The sequence below is a fragment of the Chenopodium album genome, chromosome 8, assembly GCF_948465745.1.
Source record: "Chenopodium album chromosome 8, dcCheAlbu1.1, whole genome shotgun sequence".
NCBI classification, from domain to species: domain Eukaryota; kingdom Viridiplantae; phylum Streptophyta; class Magnoliopsida; order Caryophyllales; family Amaranthaceae; genus Chenopodium; species Chenopodium album.
In genome coordinates, this window is record NC_137841.1 from 23705315 (window position 1) to 23729437 (window position 24123).

Below are 24123 nucleotides of genomic sequence, written 5' to 3' on the forward strand. Positions count from 1 at the left end.
TATGATACAATCAAAAGTTTGAAGATCCAATAATCCTAGGGATGCATAGCATCATGGAGTTAGTGTTCTTAATTTTGTGAGTAAATCAAATCATTTGATGTTCTCGTAAAATGAAGAAAAGGACTTGTGTGTACAAGATGTTTAGTGGGAGCTATGAAGTCTTCTTGGTCTAGTATAAAAAGAAATTATTCATTTCTTGAAGGGTCAAGTGATGGCTAATGCATTTTGTATGAAAATCTTGAAGAAGAAGATGAGTACATTTGGGATTCAAGATCTATAGAGATAGGTCTCGAAGGATGTTTGAGCTTGGTTAAGAAACTTATATTGATAAGATTCTTATAAGGTTCAACATTATATTGAAAGGAGTTTCAATCCCATGTAAAATGGCACATTGCTTAATGATTCAATACTTTGAGAAAGGTTGATGAAACTAAGGTTTTGAGTGATGATCCTTATGAAATTCGCAAAGGATGCATCGTGCATGCCATGGACTATACTCGTCTATTTGATTCACGTGTTTTTAGAACAAGTGATGATAGATTTCAATCAAAATCCAATATAACGTTGGAATACAAATTAGAAATTCCAGAGTTCCTTGCGAAAGGGCAAAGGAAAATTCTTAGTGTATGGAGATGAAAATGATTATAAGATTTAGAAATTGCAAAGTTCATGTTTATGAGAATGTCTCATGAACTCTACTTAATTAACCCCTTCCATTTCCAAAGCATAGGAAACATGCTAATGAAACTGGATTGAGACAAATAATGAAATTAGAAGTTGTATTTGTTTTTGGAGAAAAACAAGTTACATATGTAATACATTCATTTGCAGAATTATGTTTATCAATTGAAACAAAGTTTTAATCTTATTTAATCGTGGTTTCAAGATTAAATAAAATGTCCAAAATAATTATGAATTGATGGGCTCATCAGGTTGATGACCTGGTGAATGGAACCCCACAGGTGAAATAAATTCATATATTATTTAAGTTCCTAATTCGAAATCATTAAAGTGGACATAAATGATTTCAATTAATGGACTAGCATGTAAGATTGATTGGATAGCGCAGTTTCATGGGCTATACGAGCGTAGTGAAGCTCGGTCAATCACATGGATATGCATGAATGATGCATGATCGAACTATAGATGTAACACCCCCAAATTACTCTCTAATAATCCAACTTTAGGGAGTAACATGAGAGTATTACCGCCACGTGATTACATAAGGCTTAACAGAGTTTTGCAGCGGAAAATAGTACTTAACTTTCATTAATGATAATAATAGTAGTAATAATAGTTTGATACATTTTCAAAGTAACTACACCACTAATATTATGTCTACTAAATTAAACTAGGTGATCACCGCCCATCATTCCCAATGCAGCATATAGTTCACGTTGTCCGATCGCCATCACCTATCTACTTATCAAAATGATAAGTAGGGCCAAGCCAAAACAAAACAAATACGTATTAGCCAAAATGCTAAGTACATACAAATGCTAGACATGTAAAATCAATTTAATTAATTAAACCTGCTTTCGAAAAGATTTAACTTTAATAAATCATAATTTATCCAACCATTCTTGAATATAAATTCATGTATAAAAACTTGTCAAAAGAACCAATTTCCGAAATAACCAACTTTCCAAAGATAATTCCGAATAGGATGGATCACTCCATATTTTCAAAAATCATTTTACCACCTAAGTGTGCACACCCCCCAAGCTAGTAACTCCTTTACATAGTGCTATCAAGGGGAAAGACTAGGTCATACAAAGTCCATAGTCTTCAACTTACTCCGCATAGTGGGAGTTAAAAATCCAAAGATCCAATAAATCCTGATAAATAACTTTCCAATATACCATACTCAGGAAAACAATAAAACTTCCTTGAATATCAATACAAGTTTATAATCAACCATATAAAATATTTTAACATTTGAGGTTAAACGATTAAAACATGCTTCACCGAAATATATTTCATAATTATTTAAACATGGTTCGAAATCACTTAACATGTAAAACACGTTGCATATAAAAGCCACTTTTTAAAAGATCTAGCCACGTGTACGTACCTTGATCCTTGCACACAAGTACGGAACTCCTAATTTCGAACCCGAAATTCCTCCTATAACAAACCAACAATCCTAATCAAATACTTTTCAACTCATAGACACAAGGACTTAGACTATCGACTTTTGACTAGTTGTGCATGAACAACTTATTATTATAACCCTTTTATAAAATTAACACTTGTATTTATAAAATAATCTTTAATAATTCATAATAATAATAATAATAATAATAATAATAATAATAATAATAATAATAATAATAATAATAATAATAATAATAATAATAATAATAATAATAATAATAATAATAATAATAAGGTAGTAGTAATGCTACGTAAGTAGTAGTAGCAAAGCACCAACAATATAATGATAATAATACTTATAACATCATGAATAGTAGTAGTACTTATTTTAGTATGTAGTAGTAGTAATATGTATAGTGTAGTTGTTTGATGTGATTTAATCAAGATAATAACAATTAACAATACTTTATAATGGTAAATTATCATTAGTATATATGTGTACTAGTAGTGTACAGTAGTAGTAGTAATAATATGACCCAAAATGAAGAACAATAACAACAGCAATAATGTAGTATCGAAACAAGGTTGGAAGCTTAGATAATCAAGCAATGAAGGAAGGTGGAGGGACTACCTATGGGTGGCAGCGACGGCAACGGTAAGAGGGCTGCAGTACGGTTGTCGGAGAGGTGGTGGTCGTGGTGCTCACGGCCAAAGAGGAAGAAAGAGGAAACAAGGAAAGATTTAGAAAGGAGAAAATGGAGGATGAAGAGAGTAGTTTGGGAAGATGAATGTGGGAAGTGTGACTGATTTTCATGGATATTTATAGCCTTAATTAGGCACTATTTCAGCTGTCTCCATTTATGAAAGAACAAGTGGGAACCTTGGTTCCATTTTTGCCGACATGAAGATGTTCTAGAAGCAAGAAAACGAGTTTCTGTTCAAAAGCCATAACTTTTTATCTATAGTACCAAACAACAATCACACCGTTGAATCTGAAGATTGGAATGTCTCAAACAAGCTGTCAAAATTTCAGCCAAATCGGACCACGGATGGACCTTGATCGGAGGTGTTTTCCGAGACTGCTCAAGCTTGGAACGAAAATGAGGATGAATGGTGGAGAAGGGAGCTACGTGGAGCAATTTGTGTGGTGTTTTAGAGTTGACTTTAGCAAAGAGGATACTAAATACTTTTGGCACTTGTAGTATGACTCGGGAACAAAATATTTGGCTCGGGAACAAAGGATTTAAGGTAGAAAATTCGGTTTTCGGGCATGATAATTTTAACTTGATTAGTATAATCAAACTCATTATAAAATTGTCATTTGTATATAATGACTTAAATAAATTATTTTGTATAATAACATAATATTTGAAATATCTCGGAAAAATCCATAGTTGATAATTAGTAAACGAGTTTTAAAAAAAAATACAAGGTATTACAATAGACCTACTTTGAAGTTCAAGTATAGAGCTTCCGGATATATTAGTGGATTCCTTTGACATGAGTGGAACATTGATTTCATTCAATGGATTTTATGGCTGTGGTACACTCAAACGTCTGCCCGTAACTGGAGATTATAAAGGGTGTTTCCCGGTTATTTCAGAAGTTGAGTGGGAGCTTTGGTTGCCACAAGATTGGATAGAGTCTACCTATTTAACTAGGAATGTGTCTTGGCCCCTTGAAGAGGGAGAATTCAGAAAATGCATGGCCGTGCTCAAATGGATTACATAGTAACCATTTGTTTTGTAATTCTCACTCAGTTTTCAAGAAAAGATTTGTAGACTAATATGATCACGACATGAGATGCAATCATATTATCAAATCGACACACATTGACTTAAGGAATTTGAATATTGCGCACTCGTCTCAGACAAGTGGGAGATTGAAGGAGTTGTGTCTTCGATAAGTGCAATTACTAGATATATCAAGGATCACTATTATGGAGATAATAAGTTCGTTCTCTTGGGGCGTCATAATCTGTAGCTAGACTATGAGAGATGATCTTTGGGCTAGTCAAATGGTCCAAAGCCCGCTAGAATGGATCCTATGAGGTCACACACAAGGGTATTGGGTTAAGCAAGTTAGAGGCCCATTAATGGGCCTCATGAGCAATTAACTAATCATGAAATGGATTGGGCTAGCATAGTTAGATTGGAAATAAGTTTTGGGCTTTTAACATGGGCTCTTATTTAGAGATGAGATCTATAAATAAGATCCATGCCTAGGGTTGCAAGAAGCAGTCATAATTCACACACAGTGAATTTTGACATCAAGGCAACCAATCCCAAAACCCTTATTCCCTCTCTAATTCACGGCTCCCTCTCCTTCCCCTTTGGACTCACAGCCGGCCACCCTTAGTGGCGCGTGTGGTGGTTCGTGGTGGTTTATGGTGGTTCGTTGCTCGCACTTCTCCATAGAAGGTCAATTGAAGGGTTCAATTGCAACTAACTAGCATTAGTGGAGGTCTTAATCTGTGCCCGTGGACCAAGTAGAGGAATCACGTTTGAGGTTCTTTGTCTCCCTTGTTCTTGCTCAATTGCTAGTGGAATCACGCTTCAAAGGTATAATTCTTACTCTTTATGTGTTATGCATGAGATCCTTGGTTAGGTGCTATATGAATATGATTCATTATTATTTCCGCTGCGTAGTACCTATAATTCCCTACAAAAATTTTGTTTTTGTGTGTGTGTGTGTGTTTTTTTTTAGAATTTAGAAATCATCCACCTTAATATTTTGACATACTATTGAACATGTTGTTGATAATACTTCTTTTTTTCTTTCAAAGATTGATAAATTGAACTTTGTAGTATCTCTATATTTGATAATTTGGGTGTAGTTTCATTTAATTCTAAGTTGGCCACTACAGGTTATATTGAAAGAGTTGATTGTATTATTAGTAATATATCACTTAACAACATAGGCTTATGATTTTATCTATGGCAAAAATGTGGAAATGTTAGAGTAAAATTAACATTAATTATCCGATTGATGTGTGATTTTGTCATGCATTACAAACTTAATACAGAGTACTATTTTAAGTAATATATTAATTGGTTATCTAACGCCGCCTCACTTGAGAAGATTATTTGTATAGTTGACAGGGTAAAGTCGTATCCCCAAATCAAAAGTAATTCCTAAATCCTCTAACTAATGTAGATAGGGAAGTAGGGTCGAATCCACAGAGAAACGAGTCTTTCTATTTCTAATTAATTAATATAATCCAGATTATAAAGTAACCAATATATTGTAATCAAAGGAAACTAAACTACAAAGATTAAGAGTAGGGAGAAAACAATGAATAAAAGGATTTAGGGCATAGGTTCACCAATAAATAATACTCCAGGGTAAAACATAGTAATCAATCGTTGACATTACATAAATAACACGATTAACAGGCTCTCGCAATTTATTAATCAACATAAATCTAACAGGCTCTCGCAATTTACTAGATCTAAGTTCTTATTGAAAATAACCTTTAATATCAAATTAACATATGCTCGATTCATCAATTCAATATTGCTATACTTTTACAAGCCGCAATTGTAAAACGTTAAAACAATTCAATAAGAAATTATCATGCAATACCAATAATCAATAATAGTCAATCATCAATGCATCAATTAACCAGATTGTAAAGGGCTTTCGCTACGTATTACAATCACACAATTAATTTACCGGTATTAAATCTCATCTCTCGAATCTCGACTTAACCATTTATAAATTAATCTGCCTATTGAAACTAGACCTAAACATTAATTCTCATCTATCGAATCTCGAATCAATGTTGTTAAACTCATGCATAAAAGATCTGCGCAAACCTAGTCACAGAGCATTAAATCAATCAATAGGAAATTAATCTAGCATTGACAATTAACAACAACAATTTACCCCTTCATATTATTTATGGATCCCCACAAACCCTAGAAATAAAACTACTCACACATAATTAAATCTAAACTAATCAAAGTAATAGAGTAAATCATGATGAAGGGAAATAAGATTAAGAGAAGAGAAATCGTTACCAAACTAATCTGTATTAATGGAATTAATCAAGAACAAGAGTTGAGAGAAGAGTTAAGAGAGAGAAAAGATCCTAAGTAGAGAGAGAAAGTCTAAGGAAGAAGGTCTACTAATAATTCCGTACAAAATCGTATTTAAACGTTTCCTAAAACAAGAATTAAAACTAAACATCATCAGGTCTTCTAAAAACGCCTTTTTCTTCGCGTTCTTCCCAAGCAGCCTCGCCCGATCGTGCTAGAACCTCGCACGATCGGGCGCGCCTCAGCACGCTCAGCCTAATAATCCTGCCGCGCCCGATCGTGCTAGATGTAATCCCCCGTATTTTTAAATATTTTATAAATGAAAATTTATTTTATTTATAATATTTATTTGTTATTTTTTATAATTTAATTTCAAAAGTTTCAAATTATTAATCTGGGTCGAAATTTATTTGAACAAATTATTTTATGCACCTTTATTCTACAATTTATGTCCAATCACACAAGCCTAACCCATTTGTTTACTTAATCGACCCATTATTTTTATGAGGCCCAATATTATTATTTACCCTACAATTCTCTCCTATAAATACCCCATGAATCCCCAAAAAAATTTATCACACAAAAAGGTTAGTCTTATTTTCTTTCTCCTTAGTTTTATTAATTTGTGTAATTATAATTATTGATTTATGGGTTTTGATTTTATTGTTTGAAAATAATTTAATTAGTATCAAATTGTATTTTGATGATTAAACTTTATAATTTCAGATTTTAAAATTGTCATAATTCTCAGAGTTTGTAAATTTTATAACCTAGGGTTTTTAATTAGTGAAAATCATGATTTTAGGGTTTTTATGAACAATTGATTTAGGGCTTTTATAGTAATAATGTTTTGAAATTTTGGTGATTATAACTACTGATTATTTTAACTTAATTCCAGATTATTTTAAACACTTAAATTCGTGTTTTAATTTTAAGATTTCCGTTCATTAATATTAATCCCGATCAGCATTTGAACTCATCCAATTTTGACAAAAAAGTAGTGTTTTCCATGTGGAAACAACGTTTTAAGAAAGAAACACTACCTTTGGTAGTGAGCACCACCCTCTCGTGGCCAAATTCAGCCTCTAAATATGATTTTCGGGCAGTTTTTGATTTTAACGAAGTTTTTTTATACTTAAAATATTATCCTTGAGTTTGATTAATAAAATTAATTATGTTTAAAGTTAATTAAGCATAAATATATGTTTTTATTGAATTTTTAAGTGTTGGAAATAGTTTCTAAGTACTACTTTTGATGTTTTATAAAGAGGGTTTAATCACCCATTAAAAAGGGAGATTATTAGGGGTTTTAAAATAATTTTCAGATTTTTATTAGACTTTAAACTTGCTGTAATTTCATGTATAAGAGTGTATTTTAAGGTTTTTATGAATAAAATTTAAAGAACTATATATAAGCCTTTAATTTTAAACTAAAGGGAAGGTTTTAAAGTGTTGTTTGATTTGGATTTTGAAGGTTTAAAGTAAGTTAGTATTGTTGTAAATTTGATTGATTGGGTATTGATTGAGATGTTATTATTTGGCTTAGGAGAGGAGTTTATTGAAGGTGATTTCTAGTTAGTAAAGTGGCATACCAATTTGTTTGCTCAAGGTACGTACAAGTTACGAAACCTTTCTTTTAGGTGCATGTTTAAGGACGACGGATCGAGAACTTAGTATCATGCATAGGGATGACTGAGTTAAATTGTTTGGTTATACATTGTGAATTCCGTATGACGTGCACTATTTTATATTGCAAGTATTATTTGTGCTCTAATTATGCAAGGTGCGCTTAGAGGCAAAGGTATATGATTGGTGTAATGATTAATTTATTACTTATTCATGATTATGCAAGCAGAATGAGTAAAGGAAGAATTTAAGTCTTCTAAGACGAGGTTAAGGTTTTGGGGTGCCTTATGCACTCAAGGTGTTTATACACCGAGGTAGTAAAGGAATAAATAATAAATGTTGCTTGCTACTAATAAATCAAGAATTGAAATTGAAAAGTTGTTTTACTTGATTGAATTGATATTGGATTGATTGTATTGTTATGCATATGAGTCATCACCAAGTCTAAACCTGTAAATCACGTAAAGTGCAAGATGGATGAGCAATAAAACTCTGGATTGGTGCACTTCTGGAGTAATGACAATCAGGGGTTGGGGTACATGGGGTATTAGCCGTGTACTTTTCTCGAGGCCGTCTGATCTACGAGTCTCTTATTTCAAATATTTTTCAAAACTAGGAGTTAGGTGAGATCTCATACTAACTACGGTCACGGAGTCGCGCCCGTGGTCGTTGGATGTTTATTGATGTTTCCGAAAGGAGGCATGGGGTTTTTCTTTTATTGATGTTCAAAATGGAGCATGGGTTGGACAACCTTATTGCGTAATCCAATGAATAAAAATAATGATTTACCTATTATTAATTAATGGAGTCATAGTAATATAAATAGTTGAGTCGCGTGTTGAGTCTATAATTTAATGGTGCATGATGATTGATTATTAGTAGCATGTTATGGATTTCTTAATTTATTTTGCAGCTTGTATGTACTCCTTGAGGCTTGGACTTCGATTGGGCTAGATTTCTCGGCCCAATCCGGATTTCCTCTCGAATCTCGAATACTTGGTCCAAATGCCTCGGGATCCCAATTACCGAGCCCTTAATCACCGGCTCTCACCGATCCTGGGCTCCAAAAGTGGTCGCGTCCTTCTAGCTTCCGTAGTTGATCCATAAAGCCCGGGAAAATGCTCCAAGAGTGCAATTTCCTGTAAAATACAACTAAAACTACGAAAACACTAGAACACACAAATTAGTAATAAAAGTGGTCCGAAAGAGCCAAAAACACTACTAATAACGACCAAGGGACGGGGGTAAAACACTATATAAAATGGACATATCAATAGTATATGCGAGTTCAACATTAAGGAGTACAATTTTATTTGTTAAAACCGTGCATCGCACGGGGCTAATCTAGTTGAGCCTAACAAATATTCACAGACACGAATTTTCATGTGTCGCTTAGCTTGTTTAATTAATTAGAGGTGTCAATCCGGATTTTTGGGTCAAATTCAGTGAAGTCGGGTTGGCGAGGTTTTTTTAGAATTTGAGTCATGTTAAATTAGTATTTTTTTTTTAGAACCGCCGTGGGAAAAATATATTAAATCAAGGTCCGGCAAAGCTTGTAGATTTTGGGGAAATGTTAAATTAGTGTATTTAAATCAGGCTTTTGTTTAATTTACATTAAAAAAATATATATATATTTCATAAAAATAATTTTAGTTCATTAAACACAATTTCATTTCAGTAAATTTTATTTCAGTTCGTAAAAATAAATTCAATTAAGTAAAAATAAAGTTTATTCAATAATAATAATTTATACGAAGTATTTAGTAAAAATCAATAGTTTTATAGATTCGGTAAAAAAAACTAAAAATAATTTCAGTCAGTCTAAAAAGTATTATCAGTTCAGTAAAAAATTAAAGTTCAGTAAAAATAATTTCAATGTAGCCAAAATAAGATGAAGTTAATAGGGCCTAAGTAGATATTTGAATTTAATTTTTTTCGGGTTGGTATAGGTTGGTTCAATCTATAGGTTTTTTTTACGGGTATCCGTAGGTATTTCTTGTTTTAGTAATTTGATAATTATTACCTATTTAAAGGGTCCGTTTGGCATTTTTATGGTTTTTTTTTTAATTCTTTTGTTGTCTTTTATCTATCAAATTCAAATGATAGATGTCATATAATGAATAAAAAATTGGTCAAACTTATTAAAATCATAATAATTTTAAAAACTAGTATAACAGACAAGTATAAACATTTTTTTCTTGTTTTTGGTTTTTTGTTTTTTTTTTTTTAAAAAAAATAAAAATAAAAACGATCACAAATAAGCCAACAACCTAATATTGATACTACATTTTATGTGGGATCAACCCTAAATTACCCGGAGTATAAGTTAGGTTTTTATTATTTTTGTTAGGTACGTGACCGACTATCAAAAGTCCAAATAATTAGCATCGGGGGCAAGGTGCACCATAGGATAATTTTTGCCCATTTAATATTATTTGCTCAATTTTTTTTTTTAAAAAAAATCTCTATTATTTTAACAAGAGTTTTTTATTAGCTTTTTATTGATAAGTTTCGTTTTAAATATTATATCAAATTCAATGTAAATTAGTAATTTCATGAGCAGGTAAGTTATTAATAAAAAAAACCCTTCAAAAAAAAAGTTATTAATAAAAAGCTAACCATAAATTAAGGAGTATATCTTTTCCCTCCATCCTCTTTTGCATCACCAACGATAGTTGACCAAGAACCACTAGCATCGGCTTGGCACTAAAAGAATAGGTTTTAGTCTCACTGGAAGATGAAGGAAAAAAGACTAACCCATTGAATCAGATGTTTTCAACTACTAGTGTTTAAAAAGAAAAAAAAAAAGGGCTCCGGTGTACAAAAATATAAGCTCCAAACAATTTGCAAGATTCCGTTTTCATTGAGAATTGAATTTAGGTAAAAAAATGTGCCTTAACACTCTAGGAGATATTCTTTCTTCCATAACCTTTAAATAATAATTCAACCCCTTGATTAAATAAGGAAGAAATCTTTTTGAATTTTTTTTCTCATGTACTTAAGTACGCAAAAGGTTCTTTATGCGTTTATTTATTTATTTATTTTTTATATAACCCATGCGCATTATATATGATACAAACGTGTATGATGAAGTTTCACCTAGGTGTATATAAAGGCGTTGTGAAGTGTTCCGATTAAAATCTATTCCAATTAAAAGCATTCTAATTTAGGGCCTATTCACATTTACTGAACTGAGCTGAAAATGAACTGAACTGAGCTGAACTGAACTTGATTGGAGCTGAATTGAACTGAGTTGAAATGAATATTTTACGAGAGAGGGAAATTAGGAGGAACTGAACTGATTGGAGCTGAAGTGAACCGAACCGAAATTAAGTAATGTGAACACGCCCTTAGTTTTTTTTTTTTTTTGAGGAAACATTCTAATTTATTTATTTATTTATTTATTTTTGACAAGAATTTAGTTTTACCATTATTATTATTATTATTATTATTATTATTATTATTATTATTATTATGATCACAATAAGTTTTAGATAAAAATTAGGAAATTATAATTTTGTATTTTGTAGAAAGTTTTATGTTAGATAAAACTAGATGAAGCCCGTGCGATGCACGGTTTGTTAGTATTTTTTTAAAAAAATATTTTTCATATTTATGTGATTTTTGTTATTATATTAGCTTTAAAATATTAGATAAAATTTCTAATCTCAAAAGATAATATTTTGTATTCAATTAGTTTAAACTTTAAAATTTCATTCGTCAATTTTGCTAACGTGGCATTTGAATTATTTAATTGTAAAATAAATTAATAATCTCTTATTAATTGGGTACAACTTAAATTCATAATGCTACATGGCGCGCTAAGAAAAATAAATCCTATATGGCTCTCTAAAAACTTGGGGGAAAAACTCCCCTTTATATATATATATATTAGATTTAGATATTAAGTACGTAGTATTTACTTTTCCTTTTCAACTTAGGAAATTATTTATTTGCATTTTTTTAGAAAGTTTTACTCGAAATTTAGATAAGAGTTTGGAAAATTTTGATAAATCCTTTTCCTTTTCAAATTAGTACTATCCCAACCTCCCTATAAATCCTTTATCAACCTTGTTATATATACTGGAGTTTTCCTACGCTGCAAGCATCATTGTTCTTAATTTTTATTTTTTCAACCAATTTTATTTTTCCACCTCACAACAATTTTCCTACTTCAACAATCATCAAATTCAGTCAAAACCCTCTTAATTTTCCCCAATTTCCTTCCTTTTTCTCAATCAAATCCCTAGTTTTTAACGAATTTCATCTTCTACTAGTATAATTCAGCACTAATACACTCAATTTTTGATTCGATCATATAATCATGGCTACCCAGAAACCCCAGAGATCGCCAGCAGAAATTGAAGACATAATTCTTCGGAAAATATTTCTTGTATCTTTGATTGATTCAATGGAATCTGATTCTCGAGTAGTTTATCTTGAATTAACAGCTGCTGAAATTCTTAGCGAAGGTAAGGAATTGCTTTTATCTAGGGATTTAATGGAAAGGGTTTTGATTGATCGGCTTTCCAATGAATTCCCAAATGCCGAACCGCCTTTTTCGTATTTAGTTGGGTGTTATAGACGTGCTTATGATGAAGAGAAGAAGATTATGAACATGAAAGATAAAAATTTGAGGTCTGAAATTGAGTTAGTTGTTAAGCAAGCGAAAAAATTGGCAGTTTCATATTGTAGGATTCATTTAGGTAACCCTGATATGTTTCCTGGTTTAGATGATACTGCTGTTAGTGACAATGCTAATTTGATGAGGAAGAAGCAATCGCCATTGTTGCCATTGATTTATTCGAATGTCGGTGGCGGGGCCGTAATTGATAGCTATGGAGGGTCTGGGAGTAGTGGTGGGATAACTTGCCCACCTGGGTTTTTGGATGAGTTCTTTGGGGAGGGAGATTTTGATAGTTTGGACCCGATTTTTAAGTGTTTGTATGATAATTTGAGGGAGAAAGTGGTGAGAGAATCAGCATTGGGGAATTTTCAGCAGCCCTTGAGAGCTTTGCTGTATTTGGTTAGTTTACCAGCTGGGGCTAAGTCTTTAGTCACTCATAGATGGTGGATGCCATCGGGTTCGTATTTGAACGGTCGCGCTATGGAGGTTGCTAGCATCTTGGGTCCTTTCTTTCATATTAGTGCCTTACCTGATACTGGTTTTTTCAAGAGTCAACCTGAAGTTGGGTGAGTTTCCTTCATCTGCTTTGATGGGTTGCCTAAGTTTTGTTATTTTCTTCTGCTTGTTGCTGAAATTCTGTTTGTATGTGTTTAGTGAGATTGTATGGAACTTGTTTGAGGTTAATTGGATGATTTATTTGGTTTCAATGAATGCATAATACTGCATTACTACAATATTATGTTTAATGATGGTATGGTGCTTAAAGAACTGTGGTATTAGTTAGTGGTGGGGGTAGATGTAAAGACTTTATCTTTTTGTCAAACTATGTTGTTAGAATGGTAAGGTGTTTGTCTGCTTTAATTCTAAGATGGATAGCTTGTCGTTGTTTGTTATCGATCGGAGATATTTACAGCATTTGCCCTTGTTGGCTCGTTGTGTTGCCTCATGCTTATGTGCTTTCTTACATGATTTGTTTACCTATGTCCTGTTAAGGATCAATTTTACACATACAAGTATGCTAAAACAATTGATAAGCACAATGAATGAACAAACAGAAGATTTATGTGTCATCCTCTAATCCTCTTTGTAGACTTTAATACATCAGTTTGCAATATAGGCTTCTTATTAATGTGCTCAAGCTACCTACATTAATGAAAGTTTCAGTTTTATTTCTTTATTCTCTATTTGCTCCGCGAAGTTTGATATCTGAAGTTGGCCTCTAACCCATTTCATAATCGGGCAATCAGAAGTGAACGTCTAAATTTGGTCAATTAGATGTTTTGTTCTGGCTCAGGACACAAATGTTATTGTAAATATTCAGTTCAAATCTTGTTATTTAGACACAGGTCATATTCAGATGTGTTGTAAAATGTTAATCTGTACGCATCCTATATTTTTTTGGGTCATTTTTGTTTGAGTCGAAATTGGTTGGTTGGAGAATTGAGGATAAAAAAGGCATTTTCCACTCATAAATTACCAAAAGTTGTATTTTTGAAAGTATTGTGACATTTAAGTGTTGCAAATTATTAAGTAAAAATGGAGGAAAGCTTTCCACAAATATCACATAAGACTACATTTATTGCTGAATCTTGTGTTTTGCTTGGATGCTTTGCTGCACATATCATACTAATGAACAAATTGTTTTTATTTTGTTTATTTCTAGTGAGCAGTGCTTCTCTCAATCATCCTCTCGTCGTCCAGCTGATCTACTATCATCATTCGCTACCATAAAGACTGTGATGAATAACTTATATGATGGTCTGCATGAGGTTCTTCTTTGTCTTCTGAAAAAACCAGATACTCGAGAAAATGTTTTAGAATTTCTAGCAGCCGTGATCAATAACAATTCCTCGAGGGCGCATTTGCAGGTAAGTGTCATTTGTAATATGCCATTGCTGCATTGTCATATATGATAAATTGATAGCTAATACAACAAATGCTTGCTAACTTTGGCAGTTTTTCCTTATTGTTTTTTTTTTGCACATTATGTGCCGGCATGCCCTATTGCCGTTTAAGAGTGTATTAAGAACCTCAAGAATTCCAACCGCAACTCTCTCTGGGGATTACTCTGATTGTTTTATTTATGAATTTATATACAGATTGATCCTATGACTTGTGCAAGCTCTGGAATGTTTGTCAATCTCAGCGCTGTTATGCTCAGGCTTTGTGAACCATTTTTAGATGCTAATCTCTCAAAACGGGATAAGATCGATCCAAACTATGTGTTTTATAGCAATCGTATGGACTTAAAGTGAGAACCATCATTTTGCAAAGTTCTCCCTTTATTTTATCAAAAGTTAATTTCTTAAGAAATCATTCTTACAGTTTTTGTGCTAACAATTTTCAGAGGACTTACAGCACTGCATGCTTCATCAGAAGAGGTCTCTGCATACATCTCTGAGCTTAATGTCGGAAGATCTGATGGTTCTACTGTCAATAATGTTACAGATAATCGCTTGTTGACATCTTTGGAAGCTACTGGCTCTGGCATTAATTCTGGTGCACCCCTTGCTCAGGATGTTCGATCAGTTTCGAGTGGTGATAAGACTAAATATCCATTCATATGTGAATGCTTCTTTATGACAGCAAGGGTTCTAAACTTAGGGTTATTAAAAGCATTTTCTGACTTCAAGCATCTAGTCCAGGTAGGAGTTTAAGAGGTGGTGACTGATATATATAGATTTATTGCTCAGCAGCCTGAATTTTAATCTCTTGGATTTATATATGTTTGTATGCTTTATCCTGTGGATGATTTAATTTTATCCTACATTTTCTTTGCATTGATTTTCTCTGTTCTTGTGGAGTTCATATTGTTTGCTACTCTTACAGGATATGTCGAGATCAGAAGATTCGCTGGCTACCCTTAAGGCCATGCAAGAACAAGCTCCCACGCCTCAGTTGAAGCAAGATATAGATCGTCTTGAAAAAGAAATTGAATCCTATACACGAGAAAAATTGTGTTATGAAGCACAAATACTTAGGGTATGCCTTCCTCTCATTTTCTTTGTCAGGTCTGCATATTGTTGGTGGGCAGTTTATTGGGTACTTGGTTTTAATTGATAAAGCTTTAGTGAAATTGGTTTCTTTGGGGAGTCCGGGAGTACAAGAGAAATAACTGCTCCACATAAGTGGTCCTCATTGCCATCATGGTTGAAGTGAGGAATGGTATACTGTTTTTCCTTGCAGTGATTTAAGTTGATGATACTTCAAGGAGTTGTTTATGCATCACTACAAAATATTAGCTTCTTCTGTGCCTTTATAATGCTAGCTCTTCAACCAAACTATGACAATGTTCCCGTTATATTTCATTCTGTGTTCAGTTTCTTTATTATGGTGGCATTACAAGCATCTGTATGAAACTGGTTCTATATATTTCGATTTGCAGTTTTATACTTACTGGAATACTTGCTTTGTAGGATGGGGACCTTATCCAGCGTGCTTTAGCTTTTTGCCGGTTAATGGTGGTCTGGTTGGTTGGCTTAGTTGGTGGTTTCAACCTGCCCCTGCCTTCACCTTGCCCTATGGAATTTGCTTGTATGCCAGAACATTTTGTGGAGGATGCCATGGAGTTGCTGATGTTTGCATCTCGAATCCCAAAAGCTTTGGATGGTGTCATATTGGTAAGGAGCGGGTGGATTTATTTCCCTAATGATTCCTTTGTTCTCTTTATTTTCTCTGACCTGTTCCCTGTTTGTCTGTTTCCAGGACGATTTCATGAACTTTATCATCATGTTTATGGCTAGCCCTGAGTATATTAGAAATCCTTATTTAAGAGCAAAAATGGTCGAAGTGCTAAATGGTTGGATGCCTCGTAGGAGGTATCACCTGAGCCTAACTAGATTTTTAGCCCTGCATGTTTTGATTTTGTTGCGTAACATTACTTTTAATTGTCATTTTTAATAACATGTCTCCTGCATTTGTAGTGGTTCTTCTGCAACCGCTAGTCTATTTGAAGGGCATCAATTATCTTTGCAATACCTTGTCAAGAATCTTCTAAAGCTGTACGTTGACATTGAATTTACGGGCTCTCACACACAGGTAAAATTGCAATATTTGCTGGCATCTGCCTTTTTCTTTTGCTAATTGCTCTGCTTATCTCCTCACTTGATCCAAACAAAAAAACTTTATCTGTGTGGGCATTGTAACATTATAGAATTAACTTCCATCTTATATTCACCATCACCAAGGCACACAAATATCTGAATGCCTAAGTGCCATATGTGCAAACGTGATCATGCATTCACAGAGAAATATAGAGACACAAAGAGAAGGGAAACAATGAGAAGGGGGGGGGGGGGGGGGATGAATGGCATGGAGGAGCCAATCTTTATGATCTGTTCCCCCCCTCCTCCAAATTTCAGCTTTCTCTGAAGATCTTAATAAAATCAGTGTCACAGAATGTATGCATCAAACCTTATCTGAATGAATCGGAAAAACTGTTTAGGGATAGGCCACTGTCTATACTTCATAAGAGAACAGTATTATATCCTATACGTGGTGTGGTTATCTGTCCGTGTATAAACTTGTATGGGCTTGTTATCTGTCCTTGTGTAAACTTGTAAGGGCTTGTTTAGGCTCAACCCCAAAACCAAACTATAGAAGAAAATATAGCAACACAATTTTCTTAACAATATGACTAAAAACCCTGGTATAAATGTTTTATTGATTATGAGACTTCAATTTTGTGAAGGAAACTCACAAAGACATTTTGTTTGTGTTTGCATACAGTTCTACGATAAATTTAATATCCGTCACAATATTGCCGAGCTTCTGGAATACCTTTGGCAGGTTCCTAGTCATCGTAATGTTTGGAGACAGGTAGAGACAGTTCCTCAGTTATACAAGGAATTAGTTGTCCTCTTTCACCTTTACTTACATTTTCACTAATGTATGCTTCTTTCAGATTGCAAAGGAGGAAGAAAAGGGTGTTTACCTAAATTTCTTAAACTTCCTGATTAACGACAGTATCTACCTTCTTGACGAAAGTCTAAATAAAATCCTTGAACTCAAAGCACTGGAAGCTGAGATGTCCAATACTGCTGAATGGGAGCGAAGACCTGCTCAAGAGAGACAGGAGAGAACTCGTCTTTTCCATTCCCAAGAGAATGTCAGTTTCATTTATATTACAAAATTTCTTTCTCCATCTTTCCCTTCTCCTTTATAATTGTATATATATCTCAGCTACCTAACCAAATTAAGATGTTTGGTGCTTCAGATAATTAGAATTGATATGAAATTGGCAAATGAAGATGTTAGTCTGCTGGCTTTCACTTCAGAACAGATTACTTCACCTTTGCTTCTTCCGGAAATGGTATATATTTTTTTATTGTTATTGTTTATAGTTTACCATCTTCTTGTGTTCATCACTCTCTATAGTTTGAAGCCACGACTTTTTAAATAGTAAATATTTAATTTCGTGGATTACGTTTTGCACCCAGGTTGAAAGAGTTTCCAGCATGCTTAATTACTTCTTGCTACAACTTGTGGGTCCCCAAAGGAAATCCTTAAGCTTGAAGGATCCTGAGAAGTATGAGTTCCGCCCAAAACATCTGCTTAAACAGGTTAGCTGTTTTTCTATCTCCTTCAATTAAATACTACTTCTTTTTTTTAAATTGTACCATTTGGAGATTTAAGCTTGCCATTGCAAAACTTTGACCATTAACAAAAGTTTGATATTTGGAAAGCATAAATCAAGACGAATATAACAAGATCCCACAGTATTACTGTTTTCCTTGCGTATAAAACATAAAAGATGGTCAAACCGTCAAAAAGGAATGTGTGGAATTGTGGCAAAGTCCAAATGGTGAATTAAAATTAAAAAAAAAAAAAAATAACCCAGAGGAATTATTATATTTCCAGTCTGGATTAGGTTAGCTATGTACAGGATGAGGTTATCACTTTTCACTTTTCAGTGTGTCCGAAAGAGCGAGAAGCTTACAACAAGCACATCTTATAAATCTTAAGGATTGCTTTGCAAGTATATAGTTATTATATCCGCCATTGTGGGAAATCCTCACTTTGTTCTGGACAGTGTCCTTTACGTGTATACAAATTGTTTAAATTTGCAATTCAGTAATTACTTCCTACGTCTCATGTTTTATATATGTAGTAGTTGATAATACTTTAAAAGTACAATTACAAAAAATTTATTAACTGCTCACATAATTAGTACCTATGTGTGGCTCCAATGCAATAATCAATACTTGGGCGCACTAAAGTTGATTTTATTTATTTATTTTTTTGATGGGATGAGGAATTAGTCAATTTCTCACACTTATTATATGGCCTTAATCCCTGCTTGATTTATTTTGTCTAGATTGTCAACATCTATGTTAATCTGGCAAGAGGAGATGAGACAAATGTTTTTCCTGCTGCAATTTCCAGGGATGGGCGGTCTTACAATGAACAGGTGCTTCTTAAAAGAATTATTTTGCCTGTTCACTTTTAATGATGCCTGTGCTCTATTGTCTATCTATAAATTGGCTCACTCTCTGTCTCTCTTTTCCAGTTGTTTAGTGCTGCAGCTGATGTTCTTATAAGAATAGGAGAAGATGGAAGGATCATACAGGAATTTGTTGAACTTGGTGCAAAAGCTAAAGCCGCAGCTGTTGAAGCCTTGGATGCCGAGAATGCTCTCGGTGATATACCCGATGAATTCTTGGACCCAATTCAGGTAATGTTTGCTGGAAGATGTTAGAAAATTCCTCCCGCTGTCTAGAATTAATAGTCACATATACTATTGATAAAAATTAAGTGAGATGAAGGTGTTGGGAAAGAAGTTAGATTATAGAGGCCCATTTTCTACTTTACCCTGCTCCCCTCCCCCTTTCAAAATTCTATTATCCAAAAACACTTAAAAGGAGAATTGGAATTGTATAACTTGGACTTCTCTTTAAATTTGCCACATCCATGATGAGTTTAGACGGCGTGTATTTATATTGGACACCAGGTAGTGCTTATGATTACACATGATTTTACTGATATCTATTTCTCGATGCAGTACACGCTGATGAAGGATCCAGTTATATTGCCTTCTTCAAGAGTTACTGTTGATCGTCCGGTCATCTTGAGGCATCTACTGAGTGACAGTGTAATTATTCTTTATCTTTGTTTTGTACGTAACTGCTTAACTGTATTGAGCTCTTTCTGAATTCATGTATTTTGTTGCAGACTGATCCATTCAACCGTTCCCCGCTCAATCCAGACATGTTAATTTCTGATCTTGAGCTTAAGGCAAAAATCGAGGAATTTGTCAGGAGTCATTCAACTAGGAACCGAGATGATGATGTACTCCTGCAAAGCACCAAGGGAACGATACAAAACCCAACATCTGATATGCAGTTGATTTGACTAGCTAATAAAATTTAGGGTACACCAAAGCTTGATAAGTTAAGCTCGAATATAAGATTTAAAGCCATTTCTCGAGGTATCTTTTTGGCGCTTGTAAAGGTATCAGTAGGATCATTTTCGGCTGTCAAATCCTAGAAAACAAATTATATACTTGAAAGAAATGTAGTTTGATCAATGATGACAATGTAAATATGTATGAAGCAAATAGGTAGCCGGAGTTTTTCATTCTTAGGTAGCCTTGTTTATTGGATATGCACGATGTCTTAATGCTTTTCTGAACTCTTATTTTTATTCATAATTTCAAATTGAAGATTTGACGGGCTCGATTGTGAAGGTTATTTCTTTCTTTCATTTTCAATATCAGAGCTCACATTAGGGATGACAACGGGTCGGACTCGGAGCGGATTATGCTAAATCCGACTCAAACCCGACAAGAAGTCGGAGGTTAAATCCGATATCCGACTCCGACTCCGACATCCAACTCCGACATCCGACTCCGACTCCAATATCCGACCTCCGACTCCGACTCCGAGTTTTTTTTTTCATTATTCAATATACTTTGAGATGTTGGGCTATTTGGGCCTTTACAACCCACACCCAATGCCACCATGACCCACACAAAAATCCACTATCTATTAGAGTCGGAGTCGGATAATCCGTTAAAGTCGGACATTTGTCGGAGTCGGATTTTTTTCTCGGATTTTTTTTAGGATCCAACTCCGACCCTCCTCCGACTCGGAGTCGGGTTATTTTAACGGAGTCGAACTCGGATTACTTTTTTCTCGGACTCGGAGCGGATATTTTACCTCGGATCGGGGCGGAGTAGGGTCAGATCCGGACTAGATTGCCATCCCTAGCTCACATAGCTCTCAAAATGGAGTGAGCCTTAGTGAGAGAAAAACAGAGAAAAAATGTCAAAAAATAAAATAAAAATCTAGAACCTAAGATTGTACCTGATTTCCTGTTAGTGGTGGCTACTTCCTCTGGCTCAGAGGCTCTAGCATATTTTCCCAGGTTGTCATTAAATAAAGAAACTTACTTGGTTGTGCCAAAGGTTATCTCACTCCCGTGTTCGATCCCCCGCAACAACAATTGGGAGGGGATTGGAACCTAACCACCCAGAACTGATCCCCGAATCCGGATTAGCCCAAAGGGTGAATCAGGTAGAACACCAAAAAAAAAAAAAATGACAATGACTCAGTTCCAATATTGACCAGATTCTGTGAGAGCCTCACCAATGGGTGAAAAAATGTCCGTGAAAAAAAAAGTGTTTGTTTCTTATTATTATGTGCAACAAAGGAATATTTTATATCTCACAAATACTCTCTCCGTTTTTTATTTATTCGCATCACTTGTGTTTACACGAGTTTTAGGAGAATGAATTATGTATAATATAATAATGTGAGTGAAGGAATAATTTATTATGGTAAAAGTAATGTGGGGACCAAGAAAGTAAAAGTATGTGACAGAGAGTATTGGAGATCATGAGAGAGAAATGATAAATTATTTGAGTGAAGTTTAAAGTAAGGGAGAGAAATAATAAAATAGAGTATAAAGTTACTCTATATAGAAGTGGTGCATTGATGCAAATAAAAATAAAAAAAACATCCATAAAAGGCAAGTGATGCAAATAAAAAAAAAACAGAAGGAGTAATACCCCTTTGTTGTACATAATAAGAAACAAAGGTAATATAACACTATGTCAATGGGCAAAGGAAGATTTCTTCATGGGGAAATCTTTTGCTCCTCATGGCTTGGGCAAAATGAAGGTAACAAGGGGACCAACCTAAATTGAAATGTCACATCTAAATAGGGAGTTATATGTCTTTTTTAGTGGTTTGTTTTATTATGTATTGATGAGTCATATCTTAAATAAGAGATCATATCCCTTTTAGCTATTTGTTTTATTATGCATTGTACCGTTATGTCTCTTTTCAGTAGTTTGTTTTATTATGCATTGATGAGTCATATCTTAAATAAAGTGATCAAGCATTTATGCCCATTTCAGTAATTTGTTTTATTACACATTGAAAAATCTTACTCCGTAGCTTAAATAAATAAGTAATCATGTCCCTTTTTAGTTGTTTGTTTTATTATGCATTGAAGAGTCAATTCATAATCAAAACCATACATTGATTTTCATGACTATACATAGATCTTTCACCCAAACTTAAAGAACCACATGAAAAGCATTCAAATATCAAACACTTGGGAGCACCCATTAATATGGGTGGCGGCCTGGCGGGAAGAAAGCTTCCTTCCAATATTTGGTGGATAAGATGTCAAAAAATATTCTCCTTCGGTACAAGAAATATGGAGAAAACATGGGTGAATAAAGCTGATAGGATAATCTGGATTCACTCTTCAAGGGATTCTTTTGGGCGTCTAAGGGCAAAGACAGATCCATCCATTGGAAAAACAAGAACTTGCTAGAGCTTCCCCGAGGCAAAGGTGGATTGGGAATAAGACATATGGGTTTCTTCAACAGGGTCCTCTTGTATAAGTATGCATGGAGATGCCAGAGGGATCAGTCTAGCCTGCTTAGCACGATATATAGGGACAAATACAAACATCTTTCGCTTGAGGCCGCAAAAAGAAAAGAGGAAAAAGGGAACTGGTCGTGGGGATATAAAGGGATTGTTCGTGTAGCGAGACAGATGAGGAAGCACACTTGCTGGAAACTGGGCAATGGGACTTGAATTAAATGTTTCGAGGATGATTGGGTACAGGGGAAGAAGGCGACAGTCAGGGGTAAGATTGGGCCAACAGATAGGGGGAGTATTCAGATAGCTTAGCACTTGATGAATCCAACAATGAGGAGCTGGAATGCGAGCTTAATTGGGAAACTGTTTGAGTTCAGTGACGCAAGGGCAATTCGCACATCCCAGAGAGTATTGTGGATGATCAGAGAGTGTGGAATCACACGTCTTCGGGAACCTACACTGTGAAGTCAGGGTACAACACCTTACACTCGGACAGCCCAAAACACTCTTGTGTGGAGAGCCATTCTTCCTTTTGGAGGAAATTCTGGGCTATACCATTGATGCCAAAGATTAAACTGCTCGTTTGGAGAAGTGCAATAATGCTCTACCGGATAAACCAAATCTGGAGAAAAGAGGGGTGCATCTTGACCCCGTCTGTGTGTTATGTAAGAAGGAGAATGAGTCCCGGGAACACCTGTTTAGGGATTGCGAGTGGGCTTCCAGGATGTGGGCGACGTCAACTCTGGGCTTAAACACGAGGGCAAGCATGGGGATTCCCATTGATTAGTGGATCCAGTCTTGGGTGCATGTTCTGTTAAAAGATGATAGACCGAGATGCGACAGAGTTAGTTCTTTTTTTGCAGGATTGTGGGCGATATGGATGTACAGGAACAAAGTCATCTACAGAGAAGAGGAGGTGGAGCCTAGCATCCTTATGGAGAGTTTGCGATAGATGGTGGGAACAAGCATGTATGGCAGCTAACTCTAATAGGCTGGAATGCACAGGATCAAAGACCAAGAGGAAAGCTTCTTCCCCGCGTGTCATTGAGCTAGGCCAGAAGACCTCTGGGAGTGTGCATGCGATTGTTAATGTAGATGGAGCATGGAAGAAGGATAAAACTGGCAAAGGGGTTCCTAGATGTGGCATTGGGTGGACATGTAGAGACTCAGTGGCAGGAGAGATTATTGGACATGGAAAGCAGGTGGTTTTATGTGAATCATCGCTTCACACAGAGCCGAGGACTACTACATGTACTGGAATGGTGCCTATCACATCATCTTAAGGAAATTCTGGTGAGAACAGACTGCCAGACAACGATTCAGTTGCTCCACTCCTCGTCCTCAGGGCCGGTCCACCTACAACATCTTCTTGAGGACATACGACAAAAGGGCAGTTTATTTCTGTTTTGTAATATTAGCTGTGTTTCTAGACAGGTTATTCGGGAAGCCCATGACCTAGCTGTTCAAGCTAGGAATAGGGACACCATATGACCTTAGGTTCTTGCTTAGTGCCTGTCAAAAAAAAAAAAAAGATTATTAATCAGGGGACGCTAAGGCATTGGGTTAACCGAAAAACTTTGCATTGTCGAAAGGAATGGGAGGTCTAGGCATTAAGTCGATGAAAGTTTTGAATGAGGCGCTCTTGCTTAAACAAGTTTATAGAATGCATTGCAACCCGCAGCTTTTACTGGCAAGAGCTTATGAACTTAATCAAACATATTCTATATGTACAGGGGGACCTATTTGAGGCATAGAAGCAATGCCTCATGGGGCAGACGCCAGACGGGGTCTTCATCAAGTAGCTAACAGATTTATTGCAGGTTTTGCTTAACCTAACCCAGCCCAAACCCAACAGATTGACCGGACTTAACCCAATCTGAGTATATACTTCCATCTTTAT

The 24123-nt window shown here is 34.8% G+C and overlaps 1 protein-coding gene and 1 long non-coding RNA gene across 2 annotated transcripts; one reads left to right on the forward strand and one right to left on the reverse strand.

Moving 5' to 3' along the window:
* Positions 1-1238: 1238 nt before the first annotated feature.
* On the reverse strand, positions 1239-3015 carry LOC145555928 (uncharacterized). Its single transcript, XR_014091626.1, has 3 exons — positions 2729-3015; positions 2075-2127; positions 1239-1419 (listed from the first exon to the last, which is right to left on the reverse strand). It is a non-coding gene; the product is annotated as an uncharacterized LOC145555928 (long non-coding RNA).
* An 8808-nt stretch (positions 3016-11823) lies between these two features.
* LOC145641773 (putative ubiquitin conjugation factor E4) lies at positions 11824-20057 on the forward strand. The gene is made up of 16 exons (XM_081692720.1): positions 11824-12956; positions 14054-14258; positions 14490-14641; positions 14738-15035; positions 15220-15372; positions 15807-16010; positions 16096-16208; positions 16314-16428; positions 17119-17208; positions 17294-17497; positions 17606-17701; positions 17829-17951; positions 18707-18799; positions 18899-19063; positions 19391-19480; positions 19561-20057. The coding sequence occupies exons 1-16, from the start codon at positions 12088-12090 to the stop codon at positions 19738-19740; spliced, it is 3150 nt and encodes a 1049-aa protein (XP_081548846.1). The 5' UTR covers positions 11824-12087; the 3' UTR covers positions 19741-20057.
* Positions 20058-24123: the final 4066 nt, after the last annotated feature.